This window comes from Ambystoma mexicanum, chromosome 2p (assembly GCF_040938575.1).
Source record: "Ambystoma mexicanum isolate Mex_15411 chromosome 2p, UKY_AmexF1_1, whole genome shotgun sequence".
Classification (NCBI taxonomy): domain Eukaryota; kingdom Metazoa; phylum Chordata; class Amphibia; order Caudata; family Ambystomatidae; genus Ambystoma; species Ambystoma mexicanum.
In genome coordinates, this window is record NC_090923.1 from 1,435,387,230 (window position 1) to 1,435,408,344 (window position 21,115).

At 43.2% G+C, this 21,115-nt stretch overlaps 1 protein-coding gene across 1 annotated transcript in view; it reads left to right on the forward strand.

The window, feature by feature from the left end:
* ABCB8 (ATP binding cassette subfamily B member 8) overlaps positions 1-21,115 on the forward strand; it is a 1,358,869-nt gene that overhangs the window by 164,445 nt on the left and 1,173,309 nt on the right. Inside the window, exons 4-5 of the mRNA XM_069645969.1 lie at positions 217-311; positions 760-865. Coding sequence (XP_069502070.1) covers positions 217-311; positions 760-865 — 201 coding nt within the window. The remainder of the gene's footprint in view (positions 1-216; positions 312-759; positions 866-21,115) is intronic.

A 21,115-nucleotide genomic window follows, 5' to 3' on the forward strand; every position in this document is an offset into this window, starting at 1 on the left:
ATTCAAGCCCTTCAAAGCATGCCCTTTTATATATGGACACCTCTAAATTAGATATTCTGTTAACAGTGGCTTCTGATATTTCCTTTTGCAGTGCAAGCACCCCTTCTGTTTTACATACTTTGGGAAGCCTATACACACACACTCTGCCCTCAGAAATCTGGGTATCAATGAAGAATACTCTTCAAAAATCATTAATTGTTCGTTTATTTCTTGCAGGGTCTGCTGACATGTGGATATATCATGCTGCTTTCCAGGGTTGGTGAGAGAATAGCAGCCAGCATGAGGAACGAACTCTTTACAGCTCTGCTACGGTAAATTTATACAGGTTGACCTTCATCTTGGTACTCTGACACCTTCCTTGCAGCTCCTTTCACGCCAATTCTATAGATCCTAGTTTTCTCATCCTCTTTCCCAATTTTTGTACAATATATTGCCAGCCCTATGTGCACTTTTACCTTACCTTTCCATTTACCTACAGGTACCTGCCAATGTTTCTGTTCCATTCTGAATGCTTGTGTGCAGTACTTATGATTTTAGAATTCCACAGTGTATTCTCCCTCTGAAAAGTAAAATACCTCTCACTTACATTTAAGGTCTTGGTGTGGCGAGCTAAGGGAATACAAGAGAAGCGTTTAATAGTAATTCCCTTTACATTTTGAAATGCTAAATTAAATATTTGAAAACACAATTTTGCAGAGTGCTGTTGCCTTTTGTGCTTGGATGTTCTCCTAATTTGGTCACAAATGTGTTTAATCTCAGGCAGGATGTGGCTTTCTTTGATTCCCATAAGACTGGGCTTCTGGTGAACCGTTTGACTTCAGACGTTCAGGAGTTCAAGTCCTCTTTTAAGCTGGTTATCTCCCAGGTGAGTGTTAACCATACATGCTGTATGTCTGTCCTTCTCACCACTGCGCCCGTGCTCTCCCTACTGTGCCTGTCCTCTTCCTGTTGTACCCGTGTCCTGCGTTCAGGCAATTGGTAATTGCATTAATGACACCTCTTCCGTTGCCTCTATCACACAATCTTCGCTTCCCCCTCTACAGTGGAAGCTCAGGACAGCATGCCGAGTTATGCTCATTTTGATCTGTACCAAAGACGTGCAGTTTCCTACCTTGACTACTTGCCCTATCTGAAGCACGCGGTGTAATCCTCCAGATTAACGTTGTAGCTTTATTCTTCAGAAGCGATCCAGTGAAAAAGGCATCAAACACTTTGTTCGTTGGTCCTGATATCCTGCATTCATCTCTAATCCAATTAAGTTCCTTCAATACGAGGCTTTGGGACACTATTTCACGTTGTGCCATTCCTTATCCCAGTGGTAAATTGTATTGATGAATTTTCCCTCCGCCCACCACGCCATTCAGCTCACGCACAGCAGCAGACGCCACCGGCGGGGACATCGGGCAGACACAGACCGCGTCCCTGGGCAGTAGCCCGAAGCCGCCAACCCCCGTTATCCTGACCCATGCAGGATTCAGCTTAAAGTTCCCAGTCGGTTGATTGGCAGAATCATCACCGCACGCTTCACCAACTATGTCAAGCATCGGATCATTCATTGCCTGATTGACAGCCCTATGATGTAGAGTTCACCCTCCACAACAAGGGTCTGCAGTTCACAGCAGGACCTAGCTGGAGAAGGTCCTCTGCTCAGTTTTTGGCCTCTTAGTGAATCAGAACCGAGGACTTGGGATTTAAAGCACCGGCAGGGTCTCCCCTACAGAGCCCTGATGAAGGCGGATGCAATCTTATGCACCTCCGCCGAAACGTGATAGGAGCTGGGAAGAGCTGCTTTGGAAGGTTCCCAGCCATACCAGTTTCTGTACTTTCAGTCTCCACCACGTTGGCCTAAAAGATATCTAGTTTTCCCTATGACCCTGGAACATTTATTGTCATAATTAGAAGAAATACATATTAGAAACAGGAAATCCCCAATGAATGAGGATATTCTTTTGAAGTTTGGGTAGCTCTTTAGACCCTCCTGTTTCCACTTTTCAAATTTGGATTTTTTCACAAAAACATTCACAGATCTATATGAATTTGCATACTGTCATACAACAATGAATTTGTTGAAATCTATCGGTATACTAAACATACAGGTTTCCATGCTCATCATGTTGTATATATTACATTTCTCTTTTGTTATTTGATGTCATTTTGTAATATTGTTGCTTTTGCACATGTATGTTGTATCTCACAGCATTGTTTTTTAATCCATGCATTATATGTTAGTCTGTATGAGCAAATAAATTTCTACTTTTGAATTTCTGTATATAATTTTTTGAACACAGTGAACACCCTGTACATTTCCTTGACTCCTTATTTGGACCTGTCACTTAGCAGACCAACCTATTTTATTGAACCTTTGGACCGGCCCAAATACCTGAACTGGTCCAATCATACATTTGCCTTTGAGCATTGTTCTATAGCAAGGGTATAACCCTTTTGTTCTTATTTTAAATTTTCTGAGAACCCCATAAACATGATTCCTTCACTACTACAAGACCGATCACCATGGTTAAGGCTCAGGTGACTCTTACAAGTCTCATTCTATATGTTGTCTCTAAAGAAATACTAACATTTTCAGACATACAACCATGCCTAAAGAGTTTTAACTTGTTGGATTCTGCAGCTGCTAGCGGAACTTTCTACTTCAGTTATTTACATGCGATTAGGGATCTTCAACATATTGCATTAGGAATATAGATGCCGGAACATAGTACTACTTCACTAAAAATGTAATTGGATAATACATTTTGCAGCGCAACAGGAAACCTTTTGTTTGCTGACACATAGTTTTTTTCTTGGCCCTCTAGTAAGGGGTGAGAAAAAACCTATCCCAAGTGAAGAATAGGGGGTCCACCAAGTTAGACAAATATTTTTTAATGCGCAATGTAGGTGAGCGGTCATGCTTCATTCAAAGTACAATTAGTCCCACGCACGTACACAATCAAATACACCACACAACTTTATTACTGCTTTACGTTAAAAAGACACTGTCAAGTACATTGAGATTTATCAATAAAGCAAGTTTATAGTAAAAACACTGTAATAAGAAAAGATCTAGATTCCACTTCACACCAAGACACACAGCATATAGGACGGCCCTAACCTGTATGAGGTCTATGAGTTTTGGAAATGAAAGAAGAAAAGGGCTAGAACGTTAAAGCACATTTTCCAAACAAAATAGAGAGTGAAACCAGTCACAGTGCTCTGCCTGTAAAACCATTTAAATCACTTAGACCTTCAAAAATTACAACTTTGTTGTAAGAAAAATCTAGGGCTTTATGTGGGACCAAACAAAATGTCTGTTTATGTAAGTACCTTTCATGCTTCACTTAGAAGTTCAAGGCATTTCCCAAAGTCCTCCCATAGGACTCGATGTGAAAAATCCCATAGGTCTGCTGTGGTTATGGGGAGAAGTCAGGAAAGTTCTCCTTTTACCCATCAGGTGCAGCAGGAAAGGCAACCAGCCAGTAGGGGAACCAATGAAGCGTTTTCGCCCAGGATTCAAGAACCGACAGGCCAAGAAGAGCTGGTTGCAGGAGGTGTACAAGGCTCGCTCCAGAGAGATCATCGGCAGTAGTGGATGAGGGCTTAAAATCCCACTACTCCTGGATCCAAGGAACCCCTGAGAATCAAAAAATCTACAAGCCCGGGCTGGTTTCTCAGAATTAGATTCTGTGTGGGCACCGAAGAGTTTGGGTTTCAGTTTCAGTTCTGGTTCGTGGTGGCTTGGAGTAGTGGCCTGAGCCCACGACCAATCACGTTTGCAGAAAAAGACGCCCTTTTAAAGAAGATGCCAAGAGAGTTGATGCAGAAAGCGGAAGACTCAGCAGCAACAAAGACAGCGACAGGAGCAAGAAGGAACACAACGAAGATCCCAGATCAGACCAGGGTAGCAGTAGCGTACACCAAGGAAGGAAATAGTCCCACAATGGAGGCAATAGCTGGAGGTGTCAAAGGAATTCCACGACCGAGCTGAGATAGATCAGCAGAAAACCACTCTGGTTTCTAAGCAAAGAAGACCAGGAGGGACCATCTTCCTAAGGCCTTTGACCAGAAGGATGTTACCCGAGGGCCAGTCCAGTCATTTAGGAGGACAGCAAGAAGCAAAGTGAGAACCCCAGATGGAATTCCATCAGGGAGAAGCAGGATGCACAGCACAAATAACCAGGATCCAGCCAGTATAGCTAAATCAGAAGGTTCAGCAGCAGCAAATCTCCCAACCATCTTCAGGTGAGAATCTGGAATGGACCTGTCATGATTGGGACCCATGATTTGCCCTGCCCAACCCCAGACATATTCTGCATACAACCATATCCCACACATGACAACTGGGTACCACTGTTGCAATCCACCATCAAATCACACCAATGGATGTACCATCCTAGTGCATGGATGGTGAGGGATTCACCATTCCAAGATGGTCTGTCTCTGCAATCATGATGGCTATGGTAGTGAAGTCTTGCAAAAAGTCCTCAAATCACGGGCTCCATCTTAGATGGGCAGGGCTATTTAAGCCTTGACCCATCCACAAGCACTTGCTCTGCGTTCTTGCCATTAACGCTGCACCAGCCCTCTGAGCCCTTCGGCTCTACCTGGCTCAAGGCACCTACCTGGAAGCAACCACCGTCCTGCATCACTGGAGCATCCATGGCCTCAGGACCTGCAAAGAAAAAGGAGGATTACTAGGTGCAAATTATGTGCACTGTATGACAACAGCAAAACGTACCCGACATTCGGCTTCACCAAGGGACCAGGCTCTCAGAACATTAGTTACCAGCACGTGTGTGGTGTCTTCAACCCTCTGGACCAGTTGAAGGAAAATCTCACCATAAAACCCACAAGATTTGGAACATTGCTATATTGCTCAAGTACTGACATTACAGAGACTTGTGCACACGCGCTTCTGGTGGAATACGGACCATCAAGTTATCACGAGAAAAAAACGCATTTGGGCATTTATTGTTGGCGAATGCAAAGAAAGCAGAAGGGAGCCAGCCAGTATCGCTCCTGCGCTAAAAAATCTTCACTGGCTCCCGGTTGCTGCACGGATTAAATTCAAATCCCTCTGCATCATCCACAGGGTTGTCTGGGCACGGGGACCACCTTCCACTTTATCTCTCTAAATATTCTCCCCCTAGACCACTCCGCTCCTCTGGCACCAACTCCTTGTGTGTCAAGCGTTTTGCTAAGGAGAGAGGGCAGGGAGTCGCTCCCTCCTTTGGAATAGCCTCCCGGAATCTTCTCAAATTCCGGAAGCTCCTTAACCCTTCCCTCTTTTCCTCCTTTCCCCCTTCTCTCCTCTGCTAATTTCAGTTGCTGAATTGGTGTCCTTGGCCCTTCATCCTCAGGCCTTGACCTCCCATACCAATTCTTCCCAGCTCCTGTTTATCCACAATACTTTGCATCTGCACATCCTGCGCTCTGGAGTCTCACACTTGCACCTCCCGCGGCCCATGCTGTGTAGCAGTCCACATTCTAGCACTTCGTCCACGTCTCACCCACGGGCTCGGGCTCACCAGCAGTTACCCCCTTTTCCTTCTGAACTTGCACGTTCTGAACTCTCACAAGGCATAGTAGGTTCGTCTCTTCCCCCTCTGCTCGTAAATATTGTGTGGTAATGTTGTAATTGTACTTCCCACCCTTCCACCCTCCCTGCCCTGTGGGCGCTTTGAAACAGTAGATTCTTACTGTATAAACGCCTAACAAGCAAACCATGAATAAATAAATAGCAGGTCTCGGATGTTGTACCACTGACATACCTGGTTCAAGGTACTTCAATAAGAGCCATTCCAAATGTGGGAGGAGCTACTTAATGGTTTGGTGCCTTGAGGGCTTGCATTTCTTCCACAATTCCCATACCAGGAACAGCCTCAGATGAGAACAGTGATGCAGACCCACTGGCTGGACATTGCAATTTTGAAGTTCAGATGTATTGGAACCTCACAGAAATACAGCTTCAATGCTTCAATGTTAGCACCTGTGTTTTTTATATATATATATATATATATATATATATATATATATAATTGTTTTATTCCGTTTTTTTCCTCCTCTCCCTGCCCTCCTTTACTTTTCTATGCACTTACTCTATCAGAATTGTCCCTGGAGCTAGTATAATAGCAACACATGTTTGTCTCCTCCCCCGTCCATTTACTTATCCCTCCTCCCCCCCACCAGCACTATGTGAAATGTTGTCGGGCCTAGTAGGATAGTCGCTTGTTTTGTTCCTCTCCCTCCTTTCTCCTACCCCTCCAGCACCCCTTGTTAATCTCCGGCTCCACAAGAAATGTTGTTAACCCTTTAAGTGCCAAGGACGAGGTATCTCATCCTTGGGATTACCTCCCCAGTGCCAAGGACGAGATAGCTCGTCCTTGGCACTTAAGGGGTTAATGCAGGAGAAAATGTTAGAAGGCTTTGCATGGTGAAATACTGAAATCACCAAAAAAGGCCTTGGCACTGGGGGGGGGGGGGAAACCCATGGTACGGTAGTCGCCTGTCTGTTTCCATTTCCTTCCTATCTGTGTTTTAGCTCTTGCACTCTCTGAAATGAGTATGATAGTTAATTTCACATTCTTGTTGTTCGTGGCCTGTAAGAATGTCATTGTATTTTCCTTTGTTCCCTCCCTTGCCGTGAAGCGCTTTGAAACACATTGTGTATAGGCGCTATATGAACTATCATATTATACCAGGCATTTTGTGAGTCGGCCAACACTGGGTAAGACCTACTTCGCGTTGGAGGAGCGGAAAGATCACGTACACCTCTAACCCAAACCAAGTCTCTTTTAGGGGCTGGATCTACGGCGCCAGTGGGGTGCAGCCTTCACGCTTGTGTCTTCACGTCCATCCCCTTCACCCTAACCACGCTGGTGCACCTTTCGAGTGCCAACCGTGGTTGGGTGGAAGTGGGTGGGTGTTTCCTAGAATTGTTCCAGGACGCCCCCGCAAGGTGAGCGTTCCTTGATGTGAGGAATGTTATGGATTTCCCAGTGAGAACACATTCTTTTTTTTTTTCCCTTTATTTGTTTGGCTGATAAACAACCTTTCAAATATGACAGACAATACATAAACATAAAATACAGTTACAATTTTTCATATGTAACAAAGATGAGACACATGGTTCAAGTTAAACATAAATTAAATTAAAAGGAAACAATATTTCTTTTAAAACAGCCCAATTCCTTAAGTATCAGTTGCCTAAAATTAAATGATTCAAGAGGATAAGGCAAGCTTTACAACCACCGATGGCCTTCCTTAATTTGCTTTCCCAGTTACTGCTTAGACTCAGCACTAACCATTGATAGTACAATATCTAAATTCTAATTGCCAGTTTCCTACTAGTAAAGATTGCAAACCAGATTTCATCTTCAGTCATGGGAGTATACAAACATAATAGTTCACGAAAATGAGTGTTTCTCATTGATGTTAATGCGGGGCAAATGACAATCAAATGTTGTAATGTTTCTTGGGATTTTCTATCAAGGCAAAAACGACAATAATTTAACTCTTTCGGAAGAGATCCCCTTCTCACCAATATTTCCGCTCTTGGCAATAAATTGAATCTAAATCGCATGTACCTTTGTCTGACATACGATGAGGGAGACTTTAGCAAGTAGTCTGATATTACCCTAAGTTTTTTGGAGCCAAATAATTGTTCATTGAAGTCTTTCTATGTACAACACTTGGCTCTATTGCAGATCTAATCATGCTGGAATAGTTTCAATTTCGCGCGATCTGGGTTCGCTAACAGGAGCTCTATATACACGCATCCGATAGCGCGTCCAATACATAACTTCGCCATTTGAATGGGAACGTATCTGGAGAGTTGACAAGATGGTATGCAACAGCGCTAAGGATGTTGTTGTTCTCAAGACCTAATAAACACTTGCGGAATAAATTACACTTTTTCCATAGCAATTGTGCAGTTAGTGATACCAGGCCCAGTTCAAATCGAATTAAAGGTAGGGGAGTGCACTTTGGTAAATTCAGCACAGACTTCGAAAAGTGAGCTTCACATAATTCCCAGATGTAACACTTCATTGTTAACTAGGTTTCTGCCCCATACAGAATGATCAGAACTACTTTGGCTTGATAAAACATCATAATATGTTTACAAGAAAATGGACCATATTTAAATGCCAAAATGCGTGCCTGTGATTTTAAAGTTTGCAGCTTAAAATTCAATGTTGTGATATACTCTTTATCAGACAAAACGTTATACACCATCAAACCCAGATATTTGTATTCAGACACATTCAATAATGCTATATTTTGCAAGTGCCATCTATAGTTCTTATGAAAGGTGGTCCTATTGTGACAGCATGTAACAACCTGGGTCTTCTCCAAATTAATGACAAGGTTATTTTGGAATGAATATGTGGACAATATATTCAACAAGTTTTGTAATCCACTGGGAGTTTGGGATAATAGAATGAGATCATCTGCATATAACATCCATGCTATATGCTGACCTCCCCGTTTTGGCGCATCATTTACGACATTTGTTAACTGTTCTCCTAAATCAAGAGTGAAAAGATTGAACAAAAAAGAAGCCAAGATGCAGCCCTGCTTGAGCCCTCGCTCTGTGGAAATAAATGCAGAAAACAACCCTTCTATTGTAAGTCGAACTTGCAATGTTGTCTTAGTATGCAATTGTTTGATTATCGATATTAAGGAAAGTGGGCAGCCATGCTGAACCATTTTTTTTATAGAGTAGCTCACGATTGACAGAATCAAAAGCCACCCGGAAATCAACAAATGCAAGATACAGTGGTTGATTCCAGGTGGCAAATTGAGATCTGAGCCTATTTAGTGCCATGATGCTTGGAGAGGTTCCCAGTCCAGAGACAAAACCTGCTTGAAATGGATCTCTCTTCACTAAATTTGTTGCCCACTCGTTTAAATCCCTGCGAACAATTCGGTTAAAAAGCTTTCCCGGGGCATCCAGGAGGGCAATGGGCCTATAATTTGCCGGATTAGATCCATTCTCCCTTTTTATATATCGGGAGGATGATCAAATGTGTCCAGGACTTGGGAATTTCCTGTGTCTGAATGATGTTAGAGAACATATTGTATAATATATCTGACCATAGTTTAGGATATTGTTTTAATGTATAATTAGATAAGCCATCTGGCCCAGGGGCTCTTGACTGGCTTGCTTTATTTATATAATACTCGATGTCTTCCTTATCAAAAGCTAAGCAGAATTTGTTAGCATTTTGCACTGGGATAGTGTGATTTTCAGGTGCTGGCGACTTGTAAAGATTTGTGTAATATGTAATCCATTCAAATTTTGAAACATTATTGGACTGATGTTCAATCTGATGTCCTGTACTGGATTGATTAATGATAGCCCATATCTGCACTGTGTTCTTGCCTGCCAAGGCACTTAACATGGTTGCACCATCATTCTGGTATAAGGAAGCTTTGTAATGTCGCTACCAATTTTTATGCCTTGTTTTAATCTTGGTTAATTCTATTCCTCTGCTATAAAACAGAAGTTTCATTGCTTAGCATTTTTTAGGCGAAATGCAGTTTTTGATGTTTCCAATGCTTTATTGCATATATGTAAGGTCCGAACTTTGACCTTTTTTGTTTTTTCGTTTTAGGTTGAAATAGTTGCATGAGGTTGTGATATACAATTTCGTCATGCTGATTTCCGTTTATTTTGGTTAACTCTAGAGCATAAAAATGATTGAATCTTTTTAAGGAGGTTTCATTCCATCTTAATCTGTTGCCACCATTGTTAACTGTTACAAAATTGGCCAGACTTGTGTGCCTGAGTTATTCAATAATTCCTTTGCCTGCCACTTTATTACTAAACAATTATGGTCACTTAGGTCTGTGGATTGGATGGAAAATTTTGTGACGTCAGCAATCATCTCCTGATTACCATAAATGTAATCGATGATTTCTGTTGCCGTACCTCTATGCCATGTTGGTTTAGGAGGTATATCATCTTTAAATGTTCCATTTAACATATGCAAATTGTGTGATTTGACAAAATGATTCCAAGCTCGGAGTCTGGTAGAGTTCACAGATTTCCCTAGACAATGTAAATTGAAATCCCCTGCTATGATAACACAGGATATGGTGTTATCTAGACATACTAAATCATGTAAACTAGCCACATCTCTCATAAAGGTATTGTCGGAAATACCGACAGGATTCCAATAAGTATTTATTAAGGCATATGTTACTGTACCTATTTGTAATTTTATCATTTGCAGAAAAGGGTTGGGAGATATCCAATTCTCTGATTTAAATGATACATTTTGTTTTACGGCTATCAGAAGCCCTGAAGTAGGTCTGCCATGGTTTGATTTCTGAGCCGGATTCAAATAGACATCATATTTGTCCCAAATTGGGACTGCAGTAAGCCATGTCTCTTGAAACATCGCTATGTCCAGCATTTTCAAAATTTGAATTTCGACCATTTATTAAGCGATGGAATCCTCTTGTGTTCCAACTAATGAGAGAGCGTGTGGTTTGCTAAATAGAATGGCTTAGCTAATACAAAGTCTACTGCAAGGCTTCCTTACATTAGATTCCTGCAGATTCAAACCAGCACTATCTAAGCCGTTACTCTCTGTTCTAGACACACAAATCTGATGTAATAGAGGTTTAGACAATGTAACTTTAGATGTAGTAGAAGTTTAGACAATGTGACTTTAGATGTTGAATTATTCACATTTATGATAAATCCCATTTCATACAGGTGACTTTTCACTAGCCAAATAGTATTAAGAACAACTCTCGAGTTTATCCATGGTCTAACCAAAGAGAGAACCTGGGGATCCTCAAATTCAACAAACTGTATGTCAACAGAATTAATGTCCTCCAACTCGGGTATTTCTGAGAAGATTGCAAAATAGACTTTTGATTCAAATCATACTGGACACATGGAGATGGACGACATAATAGAACCAGCGAAAGCAAAGCGGGGCGTTTCACATTCACTGATGATGGCTTTTTTTTAGTTCCAATTGACTGAGTGACATTGGTAGCCATAGCTCCCTGATCTTTCACAACAGTTGATTTTGTAATAGCAGTTTCTATCAAATGATAGATTTCTGGAGCTGGCGTTGATATTATACTCTAATTCTGAGACTCAGAAATTGAGTTTGTTACATTTGATACAATTGGCAACGATTTGTGGCCTTTATCAAACTGTGACTCCATTACAGCTATGGATTGTGAGGGAGCTTGCGACAGGACACATCCCAGAGATTTATCTAGATTACTGGAGGGTACATTTGATGAAGCTGATGTTCTTCCGAATTGCTGTAGATGATGCTCTTGTTGATGAAACCTATGCCCAGTCACAATGAGTAAGATATTTCTGAGACGGTTGGGCTGTCATATAGGCATCAACAGCATGTCTAATCTCTTTTCTATGCATTTCAAGAGTCTGAGAAGTGTCCACTGGAACAGTGAAGTGACTATCTTGATGTTTGGATGTGATATTAGACGAAGTCTTGGCCGATGTAATGCCATTTTGGTGATAGTCTCAACTGAGACATCAAAAGGGCTCTGTGCAGAAGGATTTGGAATAGAATTGTTTTTGCTAGTGTTCTTACGTGCTAAAGCCTGCAGCTGATATTTCTTGGAAATCATCTTGGAAACGGATGTGCCAGTTTTTTTGAATGGCATCATTTTCTTGTTCAATCGATCAATAGATGATGTTTGGTCAGCATTCAAAGCTATAACATTCTTGGTTTTCATAACTATCTCTGCAGCTTTGTTTAATTATTAATTTCCTCAGTCTTTTTAGACGATGTTGCTTCTGTTCTATTCTCTCTCAATGTTGTGTATTTACCCTCCCACAGTTTTATTTCTGTGATCTGCTGAGAGGGGTTACTCTGTGGAGAGACTTGCGATTTTCTTAGAAACATAGCAGCAATTTTTGGAGCAGTAAGTGTTGCTTTAGAAATATTACCCATGACTGGTGATGGATTCAGATTTTTATTAAGCTTCGATTGTAGGAATATTGGGGCTATTTTAAGGCCATACTTCAAAGTCCCTATTGTTTCAGACATTGACGGATCAATTGTTTTTCTGTTTGAGAGCCTTTCGATTTGGTAACACATTGGAGAGCCCTTTGTTTGACGCCTCTTCCTTCCTCCTCTTCTATGGTTTTCTTCATCACTTCTCCTTGTTTATCCTTATTCATATCATTCTCTGTTTGCTCACATATTTTGTTTATAGGGTTTAATTCAACAATTATATGACCCATGTTCACTGATACTGGATGTATGTTGCTGATTTCCTTCAGGGAAGACTGTGCGGCAGCACTCTTGTTTTTGGATTTCATTTAATTTTTAAAAACCTTTTTGTCCTTTTTCCAAGCAAATTTTATCTTTTAGTCTTCGCTGTCTCCTAGGTTCCCTCTTTCGTTCTCTCTTTACAGTTGGAGGAACCAGTTGTGGACAGATCTCTTTTACTTGATCTCCTTGGTATTGCTTCTGATCATTTGAACTAATCAATAGAAAATTGTCTCTTATGTTTTCATCTTGAAAGTCTTCACCCATATTGGCCAATCTTCTGAACTCTAATACAGATTCGGATAATGGAGTGTCATCCATCTTTGAGTTATGGCCATCAATGTGTGGGAATTCTGGTTTTCTTTGGTTTAGAAGATGTAGCTGTGCTAATAGCTCTTGATGCAATTTCCTATATTCTTCCTCGAGTATGCCTTTTGCAGCCAATGATCTCTGAATGACTGAAATGTCTAAAGCTTGTTTCATTGTTTCCAACTTCAAGTCTTGTAATGTTAGTTTAAGATCTGTATTAACGACATGGCAGCAGCTAACCACCGCCCCATCCAATGTAGATGCATCTTTTATCAATTCTAGTAAGGAACCCGTTTGAGATTTAACTTCCCCCTTAAGCATTTCAAACACAGAGACTAGAGAATTTGGAACATAATTTAGTGCACTCAAAGTGTGATGATTGGAGTGTACTCCAGTTTGAGAGGGCGCCACTTGCTGATCTCTGAGATCCACCGAAGTTTGAATTTCTATTATGTTTTCCTAGTCACCAGGTTGTGACAAATTCTGCGTTTGCTCAGGTCGATAGAGATCCAAATGGCCCAGCAAATGATCACTTGTATTCAAGTCTATTTGACTCTCAGGTCTTTTTTTCCCCAAAATGTTTGTCAAATCTTTTTTGTATTTTTGTAGTAGTAACAGTGAATTCAAGGCCTTTTTTCCAATTGTCCACCATAGTGGATTTAATTTCCGGCATGCCTGTAAGTCTAACGGGTGTAGAGTGAACGGTAGCCACATGAACATGAGGTTGCTCCTGTTGGTTTCCATCAGGTTGTTGCAAATTGTCCTTGTTGATTGAATTTGTATCCTCAATACAACTAACAAGGGCTCCATTGGCTTTATCAGTTTCTTCCCATTCTGGGGCTTTCAAATCATCTATTAAATGATTGCTACGCAGCTTCATTTTAATTGATGAAATGGATTATTGTAAAATGATAGTCCGCCTTCAAAAGGTGCCAAGGGCGACAAACCCAGCCAATCGGCCCTTAAAAGGCATGCACGCCAGGCACAATTTGAATTTTTAGAATTCCGAGGAACCAAACACACGGCAGATCAAAGGAAACCTAGTTCCAACAGTCTGCCGCCGCATGTGTAATCACTGTTCTAGTCCAATCAAGGCTCAGAGTTCATATAAAAATGTGAAGGTTAAATCGCACGGCTCAAAGGTTAGTAACCAACAGTCACCGTGCGATGATTGAAATTGTCTTGAGGGTGACTTGTTGTTTAACAAATAAGAAGGGACATGGCTTGCTGACACCAACGGATGATAAATGTGCGCGTTGGTTTCGAACTGAAAGAAACATTGCATGCGCACACGTCAGTTTGTGCCTTGAAAGGCGTTGTTTAACATGAGCAAGTAAAGATGGATTATAATCAATTGTGATCAATTTAAATGTTTTCACTGATTTACCTGATGAAAATGTGGCTCTGTATAAAGGGAATTTGTAGAAAAGGCTCAGGCCCGATTCCCATGACACAGCAGCCCAAACTGCGCAGACTGCCACTCAATCCCCACTCCGCTCCACTCCGTGGACTTTCTGAGCTTAAGTATGTTCCTCCTGCTGGTAGTAGCAAATGGAGACAGACCCCTGATGCAAAGTTCAGCAAGGAAAGAGTGAGGGACTGTACAGACTGCCACTCAATTCCCACTCCGAACACATTCAGGTCAATCAAACTCCAGGCAGCAGTCTGTCATTCTGCTCTCCATCCGACATAGCTGGTTCAGAAATCCATGCAGGCATGCCGGGAAAAGCATCCAATAAAATGTGTTGCTTACACTTCAAAGCTTTTAGCGGAGCCCCGCATGACTGTCCCTTCACATGCTGGCCCCACCATTACAAATAAGGGTTCCCCTTTCTGCCACTGCTTGTTCCTATTGATTTTTTCCCTATTAAGGCAGGCAAAGCATTCTTGTGAGTCTCTTGCAGTGTTCCCCCAAAGGTGTGCTCCTAGGCACTTCTGTTTGTATGGCCACGGACACATGAACTGACATGCATACTTTGCACCATGTCAGTTTCAAACGCATCAAAGTAATTGAAAACACTTTCTTCACTCTAATTGGTTGGAAGACAAACAATCAGAACACATTAAGTCTATCCTGTAAGGCTAGACCGGATCAGGAGTATTCCTTGCATGAAATCCTTGGGAGTCCTGAAGGCAATACACCACCCGCCCAGGAGGAACCCCTCTCTAGACAATTTGTAAGGGCTATACTGCGAAGAAAGCCCTCGGTGGGAGTGCACAGCCTCTTGATCTCCGAGATCAGACCCCCATTTTCTGCACTGCCTTTTTTCTAAACATACAAGGCACAGTCTACGTTCTAGGTAGCAGTGTGTGGTGAGTGGATGCCTGGGCCTTTTGAGAGGGAAGTCATGGACCTCTTCACATTATGAACAAAGCTAAGAAGGAGGAAACTTCGAAGAATCAATAATTAACTAGTGAAACTGAAATTGGGTAATATTGAGGGGCGAGGTGAGGCGATGTCTGCACGGGCGGCTGTAGTGTGTAGGGAGCTTAGATAATGATTAAACAAATATGGAAATTCTGCATGGGTGTTTGGGGATTCATTAAAGTGCATCCAGCCACTGATGCGACTCATCCCTCATGAAATTTCAGTAATTTCCACTCATCTCCTACAATTTTAGTAATTTTTTTTTTACTACAACTAATTCTTGGGTTCTTTTTTCTTTGTTGCTCCCTCCCTTTGTGCATGCCCCCCTTGTGGGTAGTTTCAAGCGGTGCCCATGTTGCTGCAGACCCTTTTTCGCGGCTGACCCACACGGAGCCGGTTAACAGAATTCATATTTCTGGGACTTATAGGGCCACTTTTTTGGGCCCTTCAACTTTATTTCCCTTACATTTTCTGGATCACTGACTTTGTTAAAGTTCCAGAGGAACTTCTCCTGAAGTCCTTGGTGATTGAAACCCTTTGTTACCTTGCTTAAGGTATATGGTATTGGCTAGCTAATATCCTAGCTATTAGGAGAATAGCCATGGCATGAAAATCTGTGAACCCTGCGGCTATTACATTATAGGGGACAGATTTACAACCTTAGGCTAGAGTGGAAGTGATCATACTGAGGGCGAGAACACACATAGCAATAGACTAGAAACCACTCTGAAGGAAACACCCAAAGGACAAATTGTAAAATACATTTCAGACACTTGCTGCATTGCGGAGAGCAATCAACTGTCCCGTTAAACCCCTATATTGACCTTTCTCCTCCCCCTGCCCCTCCCTCTTCCCATCACAATTCTGAGGTGAAGCGGATATGGGGTAATAATATTATGTGTAGACATTGTTTTCTTTTTCCCTTTCTTACTTGCTCTTGTGTTTTTATATAGAGCTACTTGTTACATGAAAACCTGTTCATTGACAATTATTTATAGATTGAATCCATGAAGTCTCTGATTATGTAGTTTAGAACTGACACTCTCTATTAAAAATGAATAAATACATTTTTTAAAAAGGTATATGGTATTGACTCGTCACCCAAGGCATTCAGGCTCAGGGGTGCCTTTGAGGTGCCCTCTTTTTGCCCGAGGGTAGTGGGATCACACTACATTGGTTTTAGAGAGTGGGTTCGTGTCAGCTATAGTGTAGATTTGGCTTCACCAGGGGTGCACACCAATTCATTGCACTGGTAGCAAATGGGGCACCCATGTGTGTTTTTATAAATCCTGCTATCAGCAATTAAATAGTTTAGGGCTTTTTGTTCAGGGCAACCAGAGTTGGCCCTAAAAGCCTCCATATTGGTTTAAGCTGGTTTAGGCCAGTGTGTAGGACACTGGAATTTCGCTATGACTTCCTATGGGGGTGGTCTAGGCTGAGTGGCAGTCCTACTGACCAGCATGGTTGGTCATCTGACCATTATCCCCAGTCCCTCTAGTGATTGATGGGCTGGTCTTTGGACAGCCCCTTTGCAGTGGTAATTGAGGCCATGTCTGGTCCCTGCTTGCCTCTTGCTGTTTTGTTCTGCTACTTCGAAGAAGCAGGTCTGCCGACCTGTTCTGCCATTTTCAACCCTTAAGTGGCGACGCTGGCTTGGTACAGTGGTATGGGCATATCCCAGTTTGGTTTCCTTCCTCTGCAGGTCCAGTCCTTGGAATGTCCGAGGGTGCCTCCAGCAATTATCCCCACCCTGGTGTTATTTTCTGCATAGCTGCCACCCATCTTTATGCTCCAAGCCTCCGGAATCCAAATTTGCGGATTCCCTAGTCTTCCGAGAGCCTTTATTTATTTGCATTTGTAGAGCGCACTTGCAGCCCGTGGGCATGGAGGCGCTGTTACAGGATTATGTAAGAACTTTTGATTAAGGTTACAGGCGACCAGAAGTCTCTTGGTTACAGAAAGCATAGACAGTGTGCGAAACAGCGAAGAGCAGGGTTACAGGCAAAATCATATAAACAGTGGTTAGGTATACAGCCTGCATGAAGACATTATGGGGCTGATTCATGGAATTTTTGCGCCGAAAAAGGGGATTTGTGTGCCATTCTGGCCGCAAATCCCAATTTGTTAAACAGGGATTTGCGGGCAGAATGGCATACAAATCTGTTTTTTGGTGAAAATAATTCCATGAATCAGCCCCTATGTTTTTAGATAAAGAATTTGGTTTTGATGGCTTTCCGGAACGCTTGGTGAGACTCTATCATTCTTAGGTGAAAGGGAAGTCTATTCCAGTGGGTGGCTGCCAGGGTGGGGAAGCTAGATCCTCCAGCGTGGGCTTTTCGAGTTTTGGGCGTGACGATCATGTTGGAATAGCACTTCCTGTGGGGTCTTGTGGCGGTGTGCTTGGTGATTCTCTGAGCAATGTACGGGGGTGCGAGTTCATGGAGGCACTTGTGCGTGATGGCCAGGGTTTTGAAAACAATTCTCTTTGACAGGGAGCCAATGGGCCTGCCTTCTAACTTCGGATTTGTGATCTTTCCTGGAGGTTCCTGTAGCTGCCCTAAGGGCGTCGTTTTGGACAAGCTGGAGTTTGGCCAAATTTTTGCATGATGTCCCTAGGAGGAGGGCATTGCGGTAGTCCAGCCTTGAGCCAATTATTGCCCTGGCTGCGTTAAGGACTTTGGAATAATAGGCTGATGAGGATGCGATGGCATTAACCTGTCTGTCCATGGTAAGGTTGGAATCCAGGTAGACTCCAAGTGTCTTTACGTTGTTGGAGACCTTGATGGGGATATTATCAATAGTAAAGGATAAGTACTGTTCATCAAGGTTGCCGAGTGTGGTGGGTGACCCTATGAGCAGGAGTTCCGTTTTTTCACTATTGAGGCAAAGCCAATTCTCTGCCATCCAGGATTGGATAGTGGAGTAGATGGTAGTATGTGTGTTGGCGTCTGCCTCATAGTCTCCAGTGAGTGGAATGAGCACCTGCGTGTCATCTGCATAGTTGGTATACAAGATGAGCAGGGAATCAAGCATACTGAACAAAGGCCTCGTGAAGAGGTTGTAGATTGTGGGCGCGATACAGGAGCTCTGCGGCACACCACATTTAATGTGGCTGGGGGTGGTAGAGGCTGAGTCAGAGAAGACTTTCATGGCTCTTTCTTGGAGAAAGGAGGCAATCCAAACGCAAGCTTTAGGGGAGAAGTTAGCCGCAGTTGCCAGATGGTGGCACAAGGTGTTGTGATCCACTAGGTCAAAAGCTGCGGATAGGTCAAGGAGCAGAAGGAGCGCAGGTTTTCCTGTCTCTTAGATCATCCATTTGATTCTTTAGGTCCAGGAGAGCCGTTTCAGTGCCATGTCGTGGGCGGAATCCAGATTGTCTCAGGCCGAGAAGCCGGTTAACTTCCAAGAATTTTTGGACTTGCAGGTAGGCTGCTTTAGGAAAGGGACAGTGGTAATGGGCCTATAGTTCCCTGGGACCAATGGCTCTAGGGAGGTTTTTTTTAGGAGCGGGCAGACCCACGCTTCCTTGAGTCCAGTTGGAACGTGGCCAGCCTGGAAGGAGGAGTTAATGAAAGCGGTTCGGAAGGGTGCTAGTATATGGGCCGAGTCTTTAATGAGGTGGCCAGGACATGCGTCCCCCTTGCAGTTAGAAGGTTTAATAGATTAGAGGAGGGAGATGACTTCCAACTCAGTCATGTCCTTGAAGTCAAAGGGAGGGGAAGACTCAGTTTTGGCGGTTGAGGGCATTTTCCTGTGCAGGTTGAAAATGTGGTAGTTGAGGGCAGTTTGATGTCCACGGATTTTGTTTTGAAGCAAGTCAAGTTTGTCTAGCATGGCAGATTGAATACTGTTGCACCAGCTTTCGTCCTTGAGGGGAGGAGGGGGGGGAAGAGAGGCGGGTTTTTCCAACTCGCTGAAGATGGTGAAGATTACTTTGGAGCTTGATTTAGAGTCATTGATCCTAGAGTTGTAGGATGCGGCTTTAGCTATAGTAATGTTAGCTTTATAAGATATGGAGATGGCCTTGAAGGCACTTCTGATAGCTTCAGAAGGGTTGGTTTTCCATGCGGAGAAAGCATGCCTCTTCTGAGAACATTGGTCAAGTAGCTTTTTTGAAAACCATGAGTTGGAATGTTTGGGTTTTTTGGCTTTTTTAAGTGCGAGTGGTCCAATGCCATCCACTGCTTGAGTGATGACCTCTTTGAAGGTGTTAGCTAAGGTCTCTGGGTTATTGGGGAATGGTTAAAAAAAGGTAGCAAACACGTGTATGGGGTTGCTGGTGGTACTCTTGTTCAGAGAGGAATTGTCATAGCATTTCAGTGCTGGACTGCCTTTGTGGGCGGGACAAAGACTGATATGCAAATGGATATTTCCCATCTGTGAAAGGTACAGTGAGCAAAAAGCGTGTGCTGCAAACTCTCATCTCAGAACAGGTTATCATGCCATGCTCTTTCTGGAGAGGAGCACCTGCTACCTTTTTTAATTATTGGGTAATGGGGCCTGCAAAGCTGGAATAAGGAGGAATGGTGCTAGGTTTTCAGCCGTCAATTGGCGTGCACTCCTTGCGAGGGCTGCAGGACAGGGGGAGATGGGCTTAAGGGGCCCTTTCTTTGTGTTAAGGTTGAATTGAATATAGTGATGGTCAGACAAAGGGATAGGGGAGTTGGCGGTGATTTGGATAGAGCAGTTGTGATGGCTGATCCAGTCAAGTGTGCAGCCTTTGATGTGGGTTGGTCCAGAGGTAGAATGTGAGAAGCCCAAGGTAGATGGGGCTTTCTTGAGGGATTTGGCATAGGGGTCCTTAGGGTCATTAAGCCCCGGGTTAAGATCTCCCAGAAGAATGACTTGAGATGTCTTTTTAATGTTGTCAGACAGTGAGAGGATGAGTGTCCTGAAAGTCTGTAATGGGACCCGGGGGTCTGTAGACAATGTGCATAGCTATGGTGCAGTTGTGTGAGACATTGATTTTCAGAGGGAGATGATCACAGTGGTGATCAAGTTGCCCTTCTGCTTCTCTGATAGCAAGGGTTTCCCTTGCAATGAGAGCCACGCCCCCACCTCTCTGGGAGGTGCGGTCCTTTCTGAAAATGGAGTACCCCGGTGGGATAGCGGGAGCTATCTTCCCAAACAGATTATTCACTCCAGGCTTGAATGTCAATGTAGTGGGAAGACTGTTCCTTTTTTGAGCCATGATGATGTTGCTGTGTTAGGGTGCAATCCCCTGGGCACCAGATTCTTTAAAAGATGCCTGTGTATACCCTGGTTGTTTCACTACGTTGAAGGCATTTTAGCCGAAACTACCCATGTGAATACTTGCCTCTGGGTCCTGGGAGGGGTGAATATTAAAGATGCTCACCCTTCGGGCACCCTCTCGTATGGGGTCGTGATTGTTTGTAGGCAAGCCTTGACCGTGCTTCCACTGACTGTCATTGGCAGTCTTCCTGCTCTGCTACATCTTTCTCTGAGGCTTCCGGTTTTACCTCTGACCTCTTGGATATCTTCATTGGGGTCTCCTTTGGTCTTACAGGGGCTTGTTTGCCACTGTTTCTGTATCTGTGGGGTAGGGCAGGCTTGCCTCCATTATAGCACAAGGATTATTGACTTTATCTTATTGATTCCTGTTGAACTTTCTACCTGTACGGCAGCTCTCCTAAAGTGAATCTGCAGGTTCTTACCTGTCTCTGGATATTTTTCCAGTGCTGTAAGGAACTCATGGTGGCAGTAGTAAAGACAGACACAAGTGATCACAATTCAAGGCAGTCCGAGTAGCGTCTTGTCAAATCAAAAGGACCTATACTAAAAAAAAACTGTTGCCAATCCTTGCCACTAAGTTACAAAAAGAGTGTGGGAAATTGTTCACCAGAAAAGAAAGAAGTATTCTCAAAATGATAAGTCGGCTTGGTAGGGCTGGGTCTCCCTTCCCCACGTTTCAAGCACGGGACAAGGCAGAACTCCTGAGCACAGCACACTCATGGGCCTCGCCAGCCTGAGGCTCACAATTCCAGCTGAACGATACCAGAACCTTTAAGGGCCAAGTCTCTTTCCTCAGTCTCTTGCCTTAGAGGCTTGCTGGACCAAAATGACAAACGAACACAGATTCTTTCGTTAGTCTTGCACTTTGGGTCGATTGCTCATCGCCCCTAGGATCTCCCTCTGCCGGGCTTGGATCCTC